Source organism: Rhipicephalus sanguineus, chromosome 1, assembly GCF_013339695.2.
Source record: "Rhipicephalus sanguineus isolate Rsan-2018 chromosome 1, BIME_Rsan_1.4, whole genome shotgun sequence".
Lineage (NCBI taxonomy): Eukaryota > Metazoa > Arthropoda > Arachnida > Ixodida > Ixodidae > Rhipicephalus > Rhipicephalus sanguineus.
In genome coordinates this window covers 20,313,543-20,327,762 of record NC_051176.1, presented here as the reverse complement: position 1 = coordinate 20,327,762, position 14,220 = coordinate 20,313,543, and the positions used below count along the sequence as shown (strand labels likewise).

General features: G+C 47.1%; 1 protein-coding gene across 1 annotated transcript in view; it reads left to right on the top strand.

Annotated features, from left to right (window-relative positions):
• The window catches only part of LOC119389803 (endoplasmic reticulum transmembrane helix translocase), a 554,079-nt gene that overhangs the window by 360,937 nt on the left and 178,922 nt on the right, over positions 1-14,220 (top strand). The window contains exon 15 of the mRNA XM_037657194.1: positions 10,435-10,546. Coding sequence (XP_037513122.1) covers positions 10,435-10,546 — 112 coding nt within the window. The remainder of the gene's footprint in view (positions 1-10,434; positions 10,547-14,220) is intronic.

Below are 14,220 nucleotides of genomic sequence, written 5' to 3'. Positions count from 1 at the left end.
TTCGCTATATATTCTAAATGTAAAATTACCGTGTTTAGAAATTGTTTGATATACGGGATAATTTGATATAAACAGGTTCGATATAGTCGGGCTATACTGTACATGATGAGAAACGCATCACAAGAAATACACATCAATATATACACACCAAAATACATCAAAAATACATCAAAGAATACATAAGGAAATAGGCACACCAACTAAGAAATATCTATACATTCACAGTTCGTATCCATATCTGTCTGGTCGTCTTATCTCTCGGTGTGGCTGCATACGACGGCCAGGTGGGCACGACACCACTGGTTTTTCTGTGGTGTTCACGGGAGGGTGAGGCATAGCTTCTGATGCAGGAAACTGTTCTGCGGCTGACCTCGTTGGCGAACCGGGATTGCATCCTGCACTAGGAACAGGTTGCGCTGCGGGAGCACTTGCCTTGGCAGACGCTGGCTGCCGCGTTGCGGCTAGAAGTGTCGCATCAAAGGGATTGTGATGAACTGATGATTCACGCCATGTGGAATATTGCTGAAGGCCGTTGTGGCCAGTGCGCCGAGCAGGAACCTTGCACAGCTTTGCTGTGTTCCATGTTTTGCCGTCGTCGAGAATGAAGGATGCTCGACCACTTTGCCTGGTGACTTCCCTTGGCTATGAAAAAGAAATGTCACCTTTGAATGAAACCGATAGTTTCTTCAACTGCACCATGTCTCCTACCGCCATCGCTGTCGGCTTTGCCGCTCACCTCCTTTCAGTGTAGGCTTTGCTATACTCTTGCCTGTGCCTGACACGCTGCCGTGGCCTAGCCAGTTCCTGGTGGGGTGTCTTTGCGAATGACTCAAGTGATAAGCCGAAGATGTCAAGCTTTGTTCTTGGCAGCCTTCTATGTAGCAGTACCACAGGGGCCACTCCTGTTGTGGCGTGTGGTGTGCACCGGTATACAGCGAGATAATCTTGTACAGCAGTTCGCAGTGAGCACTGTTCTGGACAGGCAAGTTGGAGGTACGTCTTGAACGTGCGGTGGAAACGCTCGTTCTGTCCGTTTGCCTGTGGGTAATAAACAGATGAATGCGACAGATGGATTGCTCGTTCTTGTTGTAGGAAGTCGGCAAATTCTTTTGAGGTGAACTGGGGCCCATTATCTTTTCAGGATATTCTTCCCTTGAAAATACATTGAGCAGAAACTCCTTCATGGTTCTGTACTTCTGGCCATTTTGAGTAGTAGTCCACGAGCGTGAGGATGAACCTGCAATCTGGAGGTGCCCTCTCCAGGGGACCAACAATATCTATCGCAAGTTTCTGTCACGGTCTCTACGGTAGCTCGACAGGTTGCAGAGGGGCAGGCTACGTCTTTGCCGATGTGTCAGCTCCTTGACAGATGCTGCACTTGTGGACAGCTTCTTCCACGTGACAGTCCATGTGGGGCCACCACAACAGCTCCCCAAGTCTGGCTTTGGTGCGTCCAATACCCTGGTTGGTTTCATGCGCTGTTGCTACTAGTTGAGCCACAAGCGATGAAGAAGCTACAAGCCTCTACGCATGCAACACCAATTCTCCCACTACTGACAATTCCTCTCGAACTCTGAAATATGGTTGCAGACCTTCAGGCAAGTTCCTGTGTGAAGGCCATGACCAATTTACATATACCTTCACCTTTTGAAGAGTGGCATCAGCAAGAACCGCTTATTCAAACTGCTCTTTCGTCAGGCAAGTTGGTTGGACCATGCAAACGATTTCTTCCTCACGAGTCAGCCCTGTATCTGCCATATGGATGGGCAACCTACTCTGTTTGACGAGCCTTTCTGGTACTCCACAGTAAACTTATAATGGAGAAGCCTTGCGCACCAATGTGCAATTCTGAGTGGGCATCAGCCTGAGCCCTGCGCAGACAGAAGTGAGACAAGTGCCTGGTGATCTGTTGGGGAATGAAGCTCTATATTCGCATGCCCAAATGCATGCCCAAATGCATGCAAGTGCTTTCCTTTCGCCAACTGTGTACTTCCTTGCAGCCGGAGACGGCGTGCGTGATGCAAAAGTGACAGTACGAAGTATATGACCGGCACGCTGCTGGAGGACTGCTCCAGGTTCAAATTCTGATGCATCAGTGGAAATGACGATTGGAAACGCAGGATCAAACATGTGCAAGACAAGATCTTAGGATAACATCGACTTTACCACGCGGAAACTGTTATCCACCTCAGCAGACCAGGTGAAGCTTTGGTCTCTCCTAAGGAGAGCCCTGATTGGTTCTACCATCTCGGCTAAGTGTGGCACAAACTTGGCGTAGTATTCCACCAAATCAAGAAAGGAACGGTGTTTAGCGACATTGTTTGGAACTGGGGTTTCCACCATCGCATCTACTTTTCCTGGCAGTGGCGAAATACCGCAAGGTTTAACCTTGTGGCCCAAGAATTTAAGCTCCTGAACTCCAAACACACATTTACTGTTCAGCTTCAGACCTGCGTCTTTGATATGCTGTAACACACTCTCCAGGTTCTTTAGGTGCTCCACTGCCCTGTCGGTGTAGGCTTTGCTGTACTCTTGCCTGCGCCTGACACGCTGCCGTAGCCTGGCCAGTTTCTGGTGGGGTGTCTTTGCGAATGTTTCAGCTGATAAGCCAAAAATGTCTTTGTTCTTGGCAGCCTTCCATGTAGCAGTACCGCAGGGGTCACTCCTGTTGTGGCGTGTGGTGTGCACCAGTATATGGCGAGATAAATACCAAAAACAATAATGTCGTCAATGTAAAAGAGGACACTAGCGCAATTGCGAAGAATTAGAGACATCCTACTCTGGAAAGCTGCAGGTGCTGACACTAGCCCAAAACAATTGTTTTTGAACCGGTATAGCCCTTCATGTGTAATGAAAGCTGTCAAGTCCCTACTCTCAGGATCCAGGAGAACTTGGTGATAGGCAGATGCTAAGTTGAGTTTCGAAAAGTGTGTGGCGCCCACCAAAGCATGAAGCAACTCGTCCATGTGCGGCAGTGGAAAGCTATCTGGAACGATCGCCTTGTTAGGTTTGTGTAAGTTTACACAAAGCCTAATACTTCCATCTCTCTGCTGGATGATTACAATAGGGGACACCCATTCTGACGTATCGATACATTCAATGATGTCCAAGCTTTCCAAGCGCTGCAGTTCAGAAGACTCGCTGTGGTCGTAGCATCAGAGAAATGCGGCGAAGGTTTGATGCTACTGGCTGAACACCTGCACGTGTCTTAATCCTGTGAACAAATTCTTTTGCAAGACCCAGCTCATTTCTGAAAAGCGAGCAAAACTTTTGCTGAAGTGCTGGTGGCAGCTGCATGGACGGCTCGACCGGACCTGTCAGAGATACTTTGGCATTCGGTACCATGCTGGTTTGAAAGCGCTGCAATTCAGACCCTTCAATGCACAGCTTCAGTGCCTTAATACCATCCAAGCCAATGAGAGAAGTGCCCTGTTCGACGACATAAAACAAAAGTGGAGCGCTGCGATTCTCGAGTGATACTTCAGAAAAGAAGCAGCATCAAACCAAAATTGGTCTTTTGGAATAATCTAGAAGTGTTACACGGGGAACAGAAAGAAGGGGCACACCAGGGAAATGCTGGTCAAACATTTTCTCCAAAAGAATAGAAACAGAAGAGCCAGAATCGACTAGCAATTTCAAAGTGACCTGCCCGACTTCACTGTTAGTGTGAATTTCAGATGCAAGAGACTATTGAACCACAAGAACCTGTACGGTTTCCTCGTGCGACAGGCTATCAACTGAAACTTGGTGGATTGCTGTTTGCGACAGTTTCTGGTTGCAAACATTTTGTAAATGCCCGATACGGCCACAAAAGGAGCATTTTTTTCCTTTTGCTGGGCAGCATTGCCATGAAGCGCAATGTTGGTTAGAACCACATCTGAAGCATGTTGCTGCAAATTTGATGGACGACGCTTTCGAGATGGGGGGCGGCTCCCATGTATAGCTGTCTTATCACGTTGGCCAAAAGTGCGAGCAGGCGGCCGTGAATGCGGTGACGGCAACGATGAACTGCCTTTTGTGCTAGGATGCGCAGATACTGGTTGCACAGGGATGGAAAATTCCTTCATTTCCGCAGCTGCATGCTCGATTTGACTCACGAGAGCAACTGCCTTGTTGAAGGAAAACACCCTTCTAACAGAAGAAGGAACACGATGCGAGGACACACCGGCAACAAACTGGTCGTGCAATGACTCTTCTTGCAGTTTAATTGAGCACATCGTGGTGAGCTCTGTAAGCATGTTTACGTGCTCTTGAATAGACTCACCTGGGGACTGAATGCGACGGTGAAATCGGTGGCGCTAGACGACGAGGTTGCAGGTGGTATCGAAGTGCTTGGCCAGTGTCGCTACCACGGCGTCATACACATCGGGCGGTCCCTTTTTCCTTCTCTGTCTTCTCTACCGCCAGCAAAAGGATAGGGTGGTGAAAATATGTTGACCCAAAGAATGTAGTAGAAGAACCTTGCGTCGCTCTGAGGACAACTCGGAAGCGCAATATGCCAGCAGGTCCTTGAACATGTCGTGCCATTGGGACCATGCATGCATGGGGTTACCCGGTTTCGGAAGGAACGGATCCGTTGCAGTGAGTACATGTGGCTGGTTATCTCCCGGGAATTACATCAGATTGGGGGTTCTAAAAACTCGTTGCCATTCTAATGAAGGAGGGACGTGACTCGCACGCAACGGTAGCTTGTTGCATACTGCTCTCTCTTTTATAGATGTTCCACAAATAAATACAAGCGCAAGGACACAGTGTTGCCAACCTAAACACTGAAACCGAAACTGCAAGTAAAGGATACAAGCTCCTAAACTGCCAAAAAGCTGCGGGTAGGAAGCTTCGATGGCTGACGCGCTACTGACCAAGTCTGCGAACTTAGTAATCTCCAGGGTCTCAAGCACTGGGAGACCTAAAAGTACGGAGCATAATGGTGAGACCACGTACATGCTTTGCTGGACAGTGTATTGTTTCCACTGGACAGTGGCATGAAACTTTCCCAGGACATTCGGTGGCTCATTCGGAAGCCTGTTAGGGTTAGGTCGCACTTGTCAAACCTGATAGGCAACCCAGGAAACATTGAGGGTACAATGGAAACTTCGGCACTGGAATCTACTTTAGCGAACACCGGAGTGCCGTTAATGACGACCTGTATAGGCTCCGTGCAGACGTAACTCCGCTCGGCGTCCCTAGCGGCAAGAAGCGCAGATTTGGCGGGATGCTCTGACGCGCTCGCAATGGGGTGAAGTCGAGGAACTATGCCTTTTACGATGACTACACTTTTCGTGCTTCTTGCGCTTGGCTAGTGACCAGAGTGACGGTACGTCCGCGTTATCAACGCGATCAGTCAGCTGCAGGTGGTGGACGATAAGAATAATATAGCATACAACATCGCTCCGCGATTGCACCCCTGCTCGCTCCATGCTCCCGCTGTGAGAGCGCGAGGTATTTTCGCGGGCAGTTCGTTTTGTGCCGGTTCCGCTGTTCGTAGGAATGCCGAACTCCAGGAATAATTGCTGCGTTGTTGGGTGCAATAACCCCTACAGGAATTCTCTGGGCACGCGTTTATACCGGTTTCCATTTAGAGAATATGAACGGAATCGGCGTGAACGCTGGATCGCACTCGTTCGACGACAAAAGTGAGTTTTGCAAATAGATGGTTTTTTTTTCTGGGGTTGCATTTGCCCGTGATTCTTGATCTGCCGAGCAACACCTCTTCCACGACGCCGTGAACGTGACCCGCTTCGAGGAGTTCCCTGCCCTTCTTCAGGTTAGCTCCTCGGAAGAAACTATCTATATCACGTAGCTCTCTGAATCCAAGCGTAATAATAATTGGCATGCTTTGCAGTGCCATGGCAGCAAAACACGAGCCGCGACGACGAACTCGGCTGCACTGAATAAGTCGGCGCAGCGAATGCAGTGCCATGGCCGTTCGATGGAAAGCGTTTTTTTTTTTCATTCAGCGGCCGTGACAGTGCAATTGCTGGTATTGCCGGTTTCAAGCTGCCGCTGAGTTCGCTGCCGCATTAGCTCGAGGTTGATAAGCTGTGATTGTTTAGTGAGTGAGACGGCCCGCATTACACGTGCGCAGTTTTGCTCAGCGGGCTCGTCACCTCCGTTGTCTTCCCCCAGTTAATGCATTTTATGTTGCCGCCTTCGCCTGAGGATACACGAGGTCTGGTGAAAAGAAGCACATGCGCTAACGCTACGTTCTCTGACAGCTGATAACAATTTGACGTCATTTGGAAGCAAACGGGAAAGAGAACGCTTCAAGCGAAGCACCAAAACACGGCGCAGTGGCTTGCCGCCGCCTGTGTCGTCTGCCCCCCCCTATCCCGCCAAATCTGCTGCCGTGGCCGCTTTGGCGCTGGAGGCAGCGCGCGACTGTGGCGGCTCCTAACGTATGCACGGTGCCCATACACCAACAATTAGAGTACTCCCCGTTCGCCGCGCCAACGAAATGCGCCCCCTTGTCCACATGCAGAGATGAAAGTTGTACCTCCTTTCGATCACCTGCAGTCTTTGTCTGACATACAGCTGCAAAGTGGTGTCCGGAACAACTGCAGTAGTTGCATTTCGCTGCTCTTGCTGGACGCAAGGTCCTGGGGTGTGCTCCTTGACCGCAGTTGGGGCATGACCCAGGTGTGCCTGGTTGGTAGGACTGTGCTCTGGGGCACTGACCTTGTATTCCAGGTGAATAGTTCTTTGACGAGCTGCCCAAAGGCTGTCTTGAAGAATTCTTCCTGTACTGCCCTTGCTTACTGACCGTGTCAAAGTTGCTAGTTGCCACTGCTAAGGGTTTGTCACCAGTTTCTCGCAGTTGCTGCTGCTGTCATTGGACGGTCTCCTCTAAGCGAGCTTTTGCCAAAGCGCTGGTGAGAGTCAAATTGGCATCTGTTTGAAGCGACTCAGAGAGCTTAGGATCACTGAGGCCGACGATGAATGTGTCGCGAATCATGTTTTCTTTTTTCTTGTACAAATAAACTCCGCTACAACGAACTCCGCTTCAACGAAATTTCCGGTACAACGAAAAATTCTCGGTTCCCCGTCAACAGTCCATAGGAATCAATGCATAAATATGCTTGCCACAACGAAAATTTTTTCTGCTGCCGTTCCGCTTCAGCGAAATTTACCATGCCATTCCGGGCTCAAAAATTTAATTTACTGTGCAATAAACACAATCTCGGACATTTTGATGCATTTTAGAACATAAAAATACGAATTCAAAGTCTAAATCGCGTGTTGGCACCTCCAGAAACCGCCGCTGTTGATTGAGTATGGGGGCCGCCATTGCTTGATAGCGACGGCAATCGGACTGCCTTGCTTTCGCAACTGGTATGAGTTGCTTCTTAGTCGCAGACAATCCGAAGCCAAAGCTCAGTTGTCCACACTGAGGTGCAATCGCAAAACGATGCCTTTTCCAATGCCAGTGCTTTTCGCGCTTAGCCAGTGCGACCGGTGGTCGAAGCAACAATTCGTCCACGTTATCAACGGGATCAGCCAGCCGCGAGTGGTGGATAAGAATAGCATAGAATAAGGCGTAAGTCATCGCTCCGCGATAGTACGCCTGCATCTCGCCGTTGTCGGCGAATAGCTTGTGTTAGCGTATTAGTGCAACTGTGCTGTTCGTGTTGCGTGCCCGTGCCTCTGTTTGGTTCGTTCGCGGAAGCCACGAACGTTGTTTCTGCGTGCTTTTCAACGTGGCGTCGCTATGCATATATGAGAATCGCGTCGTGACGCTGCTGGGGTCGCAAAGGAAGCAGCAGACACTTTTTGAATTTTGGAAATAAAAGTTTCTCTGTTCTACTAGCTCAGGTCAGCCATATTTTTTTTCGATTTTATCACCAGCGTCTGCAACGCAGTAGTGAATTGGTCAACTGGCTCTCCAGGTTCTTGAATCGGTCGGCGAAAGCATCCGCTGTCATAAACCAGGTTCCCTGCGGCCGCGAAGTGCTTGTCAAACTTCTTTCGGACAACTTCGTACTGCTTCTGCTCTTCTTCAGATAATACAGAAGTTGAGAAGATTTCTCTTACTTGCCTGCCCATCGTATAAAGTAGAGTCCGGACCTGCGCTTCTTGACTCCGCTCATTTAGGCCCGAGGCAAAGCAGTAGTCATCAACGAGTTGGCTCCAAGAAGGCTATTCCGATGTCCGGTCGAAGTCAAACCTTGGCGGAGCTTGAACTGTGAACATGCCATGAAAGGGGTTGACTGCGTTGTTTTCTGACATAATGCCGGTTGATGATGTTAGTACAATGCCCCTCGAATGCCAGAAGGTCCCACTTCTGACGCCATGTGCTGTTCGGCCCTTGCCAGATGCCGAGTGCAGCCAGCAGGAAGGAACTGAGCCTGACTCCGATGGTGGGCACGATAACAACAACAACCTTTATTTTATGCCAGCAGCATACATATATAGAAAACACTCATGGTACAAGTGAAGTCACGGGCAGACAGTGTTTCAGACATCAGGCCAACAGCGCCAGATAACGCAGACACATGACACGTAGCATAGGTGCTATCACCACACTGACGCCGGCTCCAACAACTGCCGCAAAAACCACCCACAACCGCGGAGTAGGGGAGTGAAATACGCACCGCTGATGAGGAGCTCCAGACTCGAAGGAGGCATGCCCTTCTCCGCGACATGATTTGGGCCTCCACAGAAGTTGAAGGAGGAGGTGTTGAGGAAATAGTGTCTTTTTCTTTCATGTGTAAAGTGTTGTCGACACCACTTTGGTTGTACCAAATCACATAAATAAACACAATTTGGCCTCTGCATTGCCTCATTTTTTATGAGGCAGCTAGGGAACACCACTTAGCAGCACCCCTCAGTGCTTCACCAACCTAGCCAAAAGAAACGCTTTCATGTTCCTATCTCATAAGAATATGCTTAGGGATCGTCTGCAACTTTTTTTCTGTAATTTCGCTTGGAAGTATTAGAAAAATATTCCACAAATATTTGATTCGATTCGCACTCAAACTTTAATATACGAATTCACTTTGCACCCAAAATTTTCCTATTCGCACAGCTCTAGAAATTATTAACGTACACTACATACCACTCGAGTATGCGAACGTTGTATGGTTCCCATACACTAAAACTAATAGGTCTAAACTGGAAAGCGTTCACAGAAAGGCAATTAGATTCGTCCACAGAAAGTACTGGCGCAGAGATTCACCTGCTCTTCTACTATCACCAGTGGCAGATTCAGAGGGGTGGTGGTAGGGGCGATCACCCTCCCCCCCACCCCACCCCCAAAGCCTGTGTCGCCCCCCTCCATTCAGTGCCTGCCCTCCACAGCCTTTGTCAGGTTGCTTTACCACTGCCCAAAAGGAGGAAGGAGATTATTGTCCCCGCCCTCTATCCCCCCCCCCTGCATCTGCCCCTTACTAACACAGCCAGGTCTTGCAACTTTGGCTTTTCGGGCATAACGAGCTCGTCCAAAATTTCTGCATCAAGTAATACACAACTGACTAAAAATAGGTGCTTCTGTGTACGTTACTTTCTCTAAATTCCACATAGCTCGTCATAATCATCTGTATAAACTAAGTTAGTTCTTTTGTAATCACGGTACTTTTCAGTTTTTTCTCCCCCCAGTGTGGTGCGTGAAAGGAATAATCTAGGTGCTTCTAAACTAAGACAGTAGTGCAGACTGAATTTCTCAAGTAATTAAAAGATGAATTTAGTAGTTAGGAAAAAGCAATAATTTATGTACGGTTGTCAAAACTTTCATTTTGTGAACTATAGCGAATACTTACTTCAACGTTTTCGTCCTTTTTTTTTTGGTAACATTGTAATACCTATACTCAGTTGCAACGAACTGTACTATTTCTGTGACTTGTTGCCTTTTTAATAGCGTTATTGTAGTGAATAGGCTCATCAAACCTGTTTGTTTTACTAACATATTGACAAACTATTGTACATGCTGACATGTCTTTTTTGGTACTTGTTTTGATTGAACATGCCATTGTAACTGTTTTTCATGCTGTAGACTTTTGTTACTGCTGTATCTCAATTTGTGTGTAACGTTATGCCGACCTGCTATAATCTCAAAATGAGACTGGCGGTATTCTGAATAAATAAATAAATAAATAAATAAATCTATCAGAAGAAACAGATTCAAGAATCGTTCCAGTAAGTGCATTATCAGGGATTGGTAAGCAATTGCAAATGATCTGCATGGCCTCCGATTTCGAAATATATAACAATTTTCTGTTCTTTTCACCAACTATGAACATTAAGATTAGTTAGAGGATGTCATGTTGTCGGGGTTAGTTATTCTGCAACATAAGGCACAGTCACTAGCACACAGGCGCACTTGGTAAGACATGTTATTTGCGAATTCCTAATGCAGATTAAAAATAATAACTATAACCTTGTGGTGCTGTCACATTTGTTAGCAGCATGACATGGTGATACCAATGGTGACTTATTGTGCAGGTGTGCATGATCACGGGTGATGCACCGCTCACTGCCTGCCACGTGGCCCGAGAGCTCAATTTCATCTCCTCTCACCAAGCCACGCTCATCCTCACAGACTCGGGAGATGAAAGTGCGTTTCATTATCTTGTGCGGCAAAATCTGAATGCTGACATGCAGAGGTGGCAAGCTTCTCTGCACGACACCAACCGGTGGTGGTGAGCCCACTCCTTGGGCAGCTTTTATTTTGATGCGCATGTTTACGAATGATGCAGCGTCGCTCAACTGTTTAAAACTTCTTAAGACCTTGGCTGCTGTTTTTTTATTGGCAAAAAAAGATGTGGAAGATGATGGTATTTCTTGTCTTGACATTTTGACAGCTAGAAAACACGGGGGATTCAGTTGATTACTGTGTCTTTTAGCTGAGCACCTGGCCAGTGATGTGCCAAGTGACTCATTGTGTACTTACCAGTGTACCCTTGTAACATTATGAGCTTTTCACGATGTGGAACTAAAAATTTGCCTCTGGTGGGACATCGGCAGGATTGCACAACAATCCTGCAAATGCACATTTGGTGTGGCAGAAAATTTATATTCGAATTTGTTTTAGTCTGCAGTGACGTGGTAGCTGCGCCAATTGTGACAAATCCTGCTACATTTTCGTTATTCTGCGCCAAACATGGTGTTTTCATATATCGAAAGCGAAACTAATCGCAGCATGTGTGAAAAAAGGTTTGGGTCCATGGCGGAAATAGTCGTGACAACTACCCGGCATACAGTGGCTAGAATAGGGAAGTGTGCGCTGATGCTCTCCACCGATGCCTCGACCGGCGCTGTCTAGGTGGCGCTGGTTGTAGCTTACACGTCGCTCGCTCGGCTCGCTGCAGCGAAGCTGCCATGTCAAAGCTGATTTGTGGCGGATATGGATTCGTTTTCGCCGTAAATTTTTATTAGTGTCTCTACTATATTGCAGGGCGTAAGTGCCTCATAAAGAAATGAAATTCGTGGCAGATATTATCAAACATTGTCACCGTATGTTATGACTACGCACAGTATCATAAGTGAAGCTTTACATCAATCGCAAACATCGCGGCCAGCTAAGCTTGCCACTGCTTGCGATCGTTCCTTGATGCTGAGAAATGTAACCGATTAACATTTTGGGGGATTGCCATTTCGCAAGGTTATAAGCAACCTCAAGAAGCACGAAAAAATGCTACTGTGACATTGATATCAATTTTCTTCATGTTGTTATACGGTATACTTAAAGGGACACTAAAGAGAAACAATGAATTGGTTTAGATTGATAAAGTGTGCTCGGAGAACTCTTGTGTAGTTTATTTCACCACCATAGGTTTATTATTAGAGGAGAAAACCAAGTTCAAAGTTTCATTTTTAAATTTCGCGCCGAACTTTGTAATTCATGACGTAAAAGATTTCAAAGAGCATTTAACGTATTTTAGCGCCACTGGCTCGACGAAATTTCTACAAACTCGTTATGTCAAGTCTCTGGCCCCTTCAGAGGACAATGTACTTCGATTTAACCGATTAGGAACTGCGTAGGCCCAAGCAGGCGCCATCAAAAATATGTGACGTCACGGCAAATGGTGCGGGAATTCCAAGGTGGCGTCGCCACCTGTATTTTCTTTTGTGCGTTTTCTCGCTTATTAAGCGTCTTATCGCAGCAAGCGTGGTGTTTTTGGTATCGTGGAAGACTACTTTACTAATGCGAGAGAAATCGTTTTGCTCTTTAGTGTCCCTTTAACGTTTTGCATGAGATAGTTTTTAAGAACTTAATTATTCTAGCGTATTCACACTGGACATATTTTTCAATTAACAACTGCACAGAAAATCGGAGAGCATTTTACTCTTCTTACACATTTTATTTAATGTTGGGGCCATCAAAGTAGAGAAGAAAGCTAGCACACTACAGGGTGATGCACATAACATGATCGCCCTTCGAAGCTTGAGGTGCTTTGATCTTTCTCTTGCAGAACTTCTCTATTTGTTTAGAGATTTCGTGACAAAGTAAAGCCGTGTGAGAACAAAAAACTTGATTATGTTGCTCGTCAGGTCTTGCTTGTGTGAGTCGCACCCTACGGATGGTATGGTCTGCATTGAGTTAAGAAGTTCAACTATAGTGTCCCTTTGGAGCTTATTATAACTGAACCACAATGTGAATGTGAACTCCAGTGCCTCCTTAAATGAAAATAGTTCAGGTGACAGGTACAAAAGCTCTCCAACATCACAGACTGCTGTGAATGACGCAAGATCCTTATCTGCGTTCTCGAGGAATGTGAGCAGCTGCTCAAAACAGTCCCGGCATTTCGTTGCCATAACTTTCCTTCGTGCCACATAGCCGGCCAAATAGTACACCAGTCTTCCGTCACTGACTTGCACAGGATACACATGGTCAGAAAGGAGAGTCGATGCCTGTAGTACACTTGAAGCTTCGTCCAGGTTTCCAGTGTCCAGTAAATTGTCGACATGGATGGCCACTTCATCAGTTCCAACTAATGACGTAAGTGTGCCACCTCCACAGTTGCCCGTGTCTGGTGCTTTTACCAAATTGTAAAAGCTAAGGGAATTCAGGTCAGTAAGGAACTGGGTCGATGTGGGATGATCATTGCACCCGGATAACTGACGAATTATCCCGAATAGCTGGATTTTGGCGATTGGAATGGCAGCATTCTTTTCCAAAGGCTTGTCTGCTCTTGGTATATTACGCTGCCAGTGCTGGAACAAATGGTCATCTTTCGGGACTCCAAACAATGAAAGCTTCTGCTTGCACGATTTGTATCCGGTTGAGCATCTGGGCATGTTACAGTGGCTCTGACGTCCGCTCATGGCACGCACTCCGCAAAAGACATAACGTAAACACGGCAAGGCTGTCTGACCAGCAAATGCAGCACGAAAGAACAGCGTAAACAGGCAAAAGAATCACGTCTGACCGGCGAGTTGCAGCGTTGAACAACGTGCTCAGCCTGAGAGCCTGACGTGTATATACGATAGCGTGCACCACCTAGCGGAAACATCGTAAGGCGGCGTCACTACCTCCCATTGCAGCCACTTGGCGGTGATCACACTTCTAGTATTCTCGCCACTGTACCCAGCATAAGCCTTTCAAGCTTGCAATTCCGCTTGCTGATGGCGAAGGCGAAGTCCTAAATCGCAAAGCCTCTGCAATTGTGTAACACCGCTTACACTGATAGTGGAATTGAGGTTGCACTTGCAATATCTGCATTCTACGATGACGTAACTATTTTCCAGACAAAGAAAAACAAACACGAAAAGCCGAACAGCAGTATCATGCACTTGACGCGGGCGCCCGTTTGGTCCGGAGTGCGTGCATGGAGTGCACGGATGCACCAGGCGCCCGCAGTGCATCCTTTTTTTTTATTCCTTTTTTCCACACTCCGCACCTCATTAGTTTTGCTCCGCGTTTCCTCCTCCTTCGTAACGCCTTCATCGCTCTCCTTCCTCGACCGGTGTACCTCCTTTGAGAAGCATGGTCACTGCATCGCTTATATCTGAGCTGCATTATAACCGATCCTGCACACAATAAGTGGAATGTGTATGAATGGAATCCTATGGGAGGATTAACTAGAGCAAGAAGAGAGCGCATTATAGCTGGTCCTGCACGCAATAAGCGGAATGCGTATGGATGGAATCCTATGGGAGGATTAAAAAGTAGGGGTGTGCGAATATTCGAAATTTCGAATATTTTTCTAATAGTGTTTGCTATCCGATTCGATTTGCACTGGAATTTTACTATTCGAACTAGTATTCGAACTTCCCAAAGACAAATAC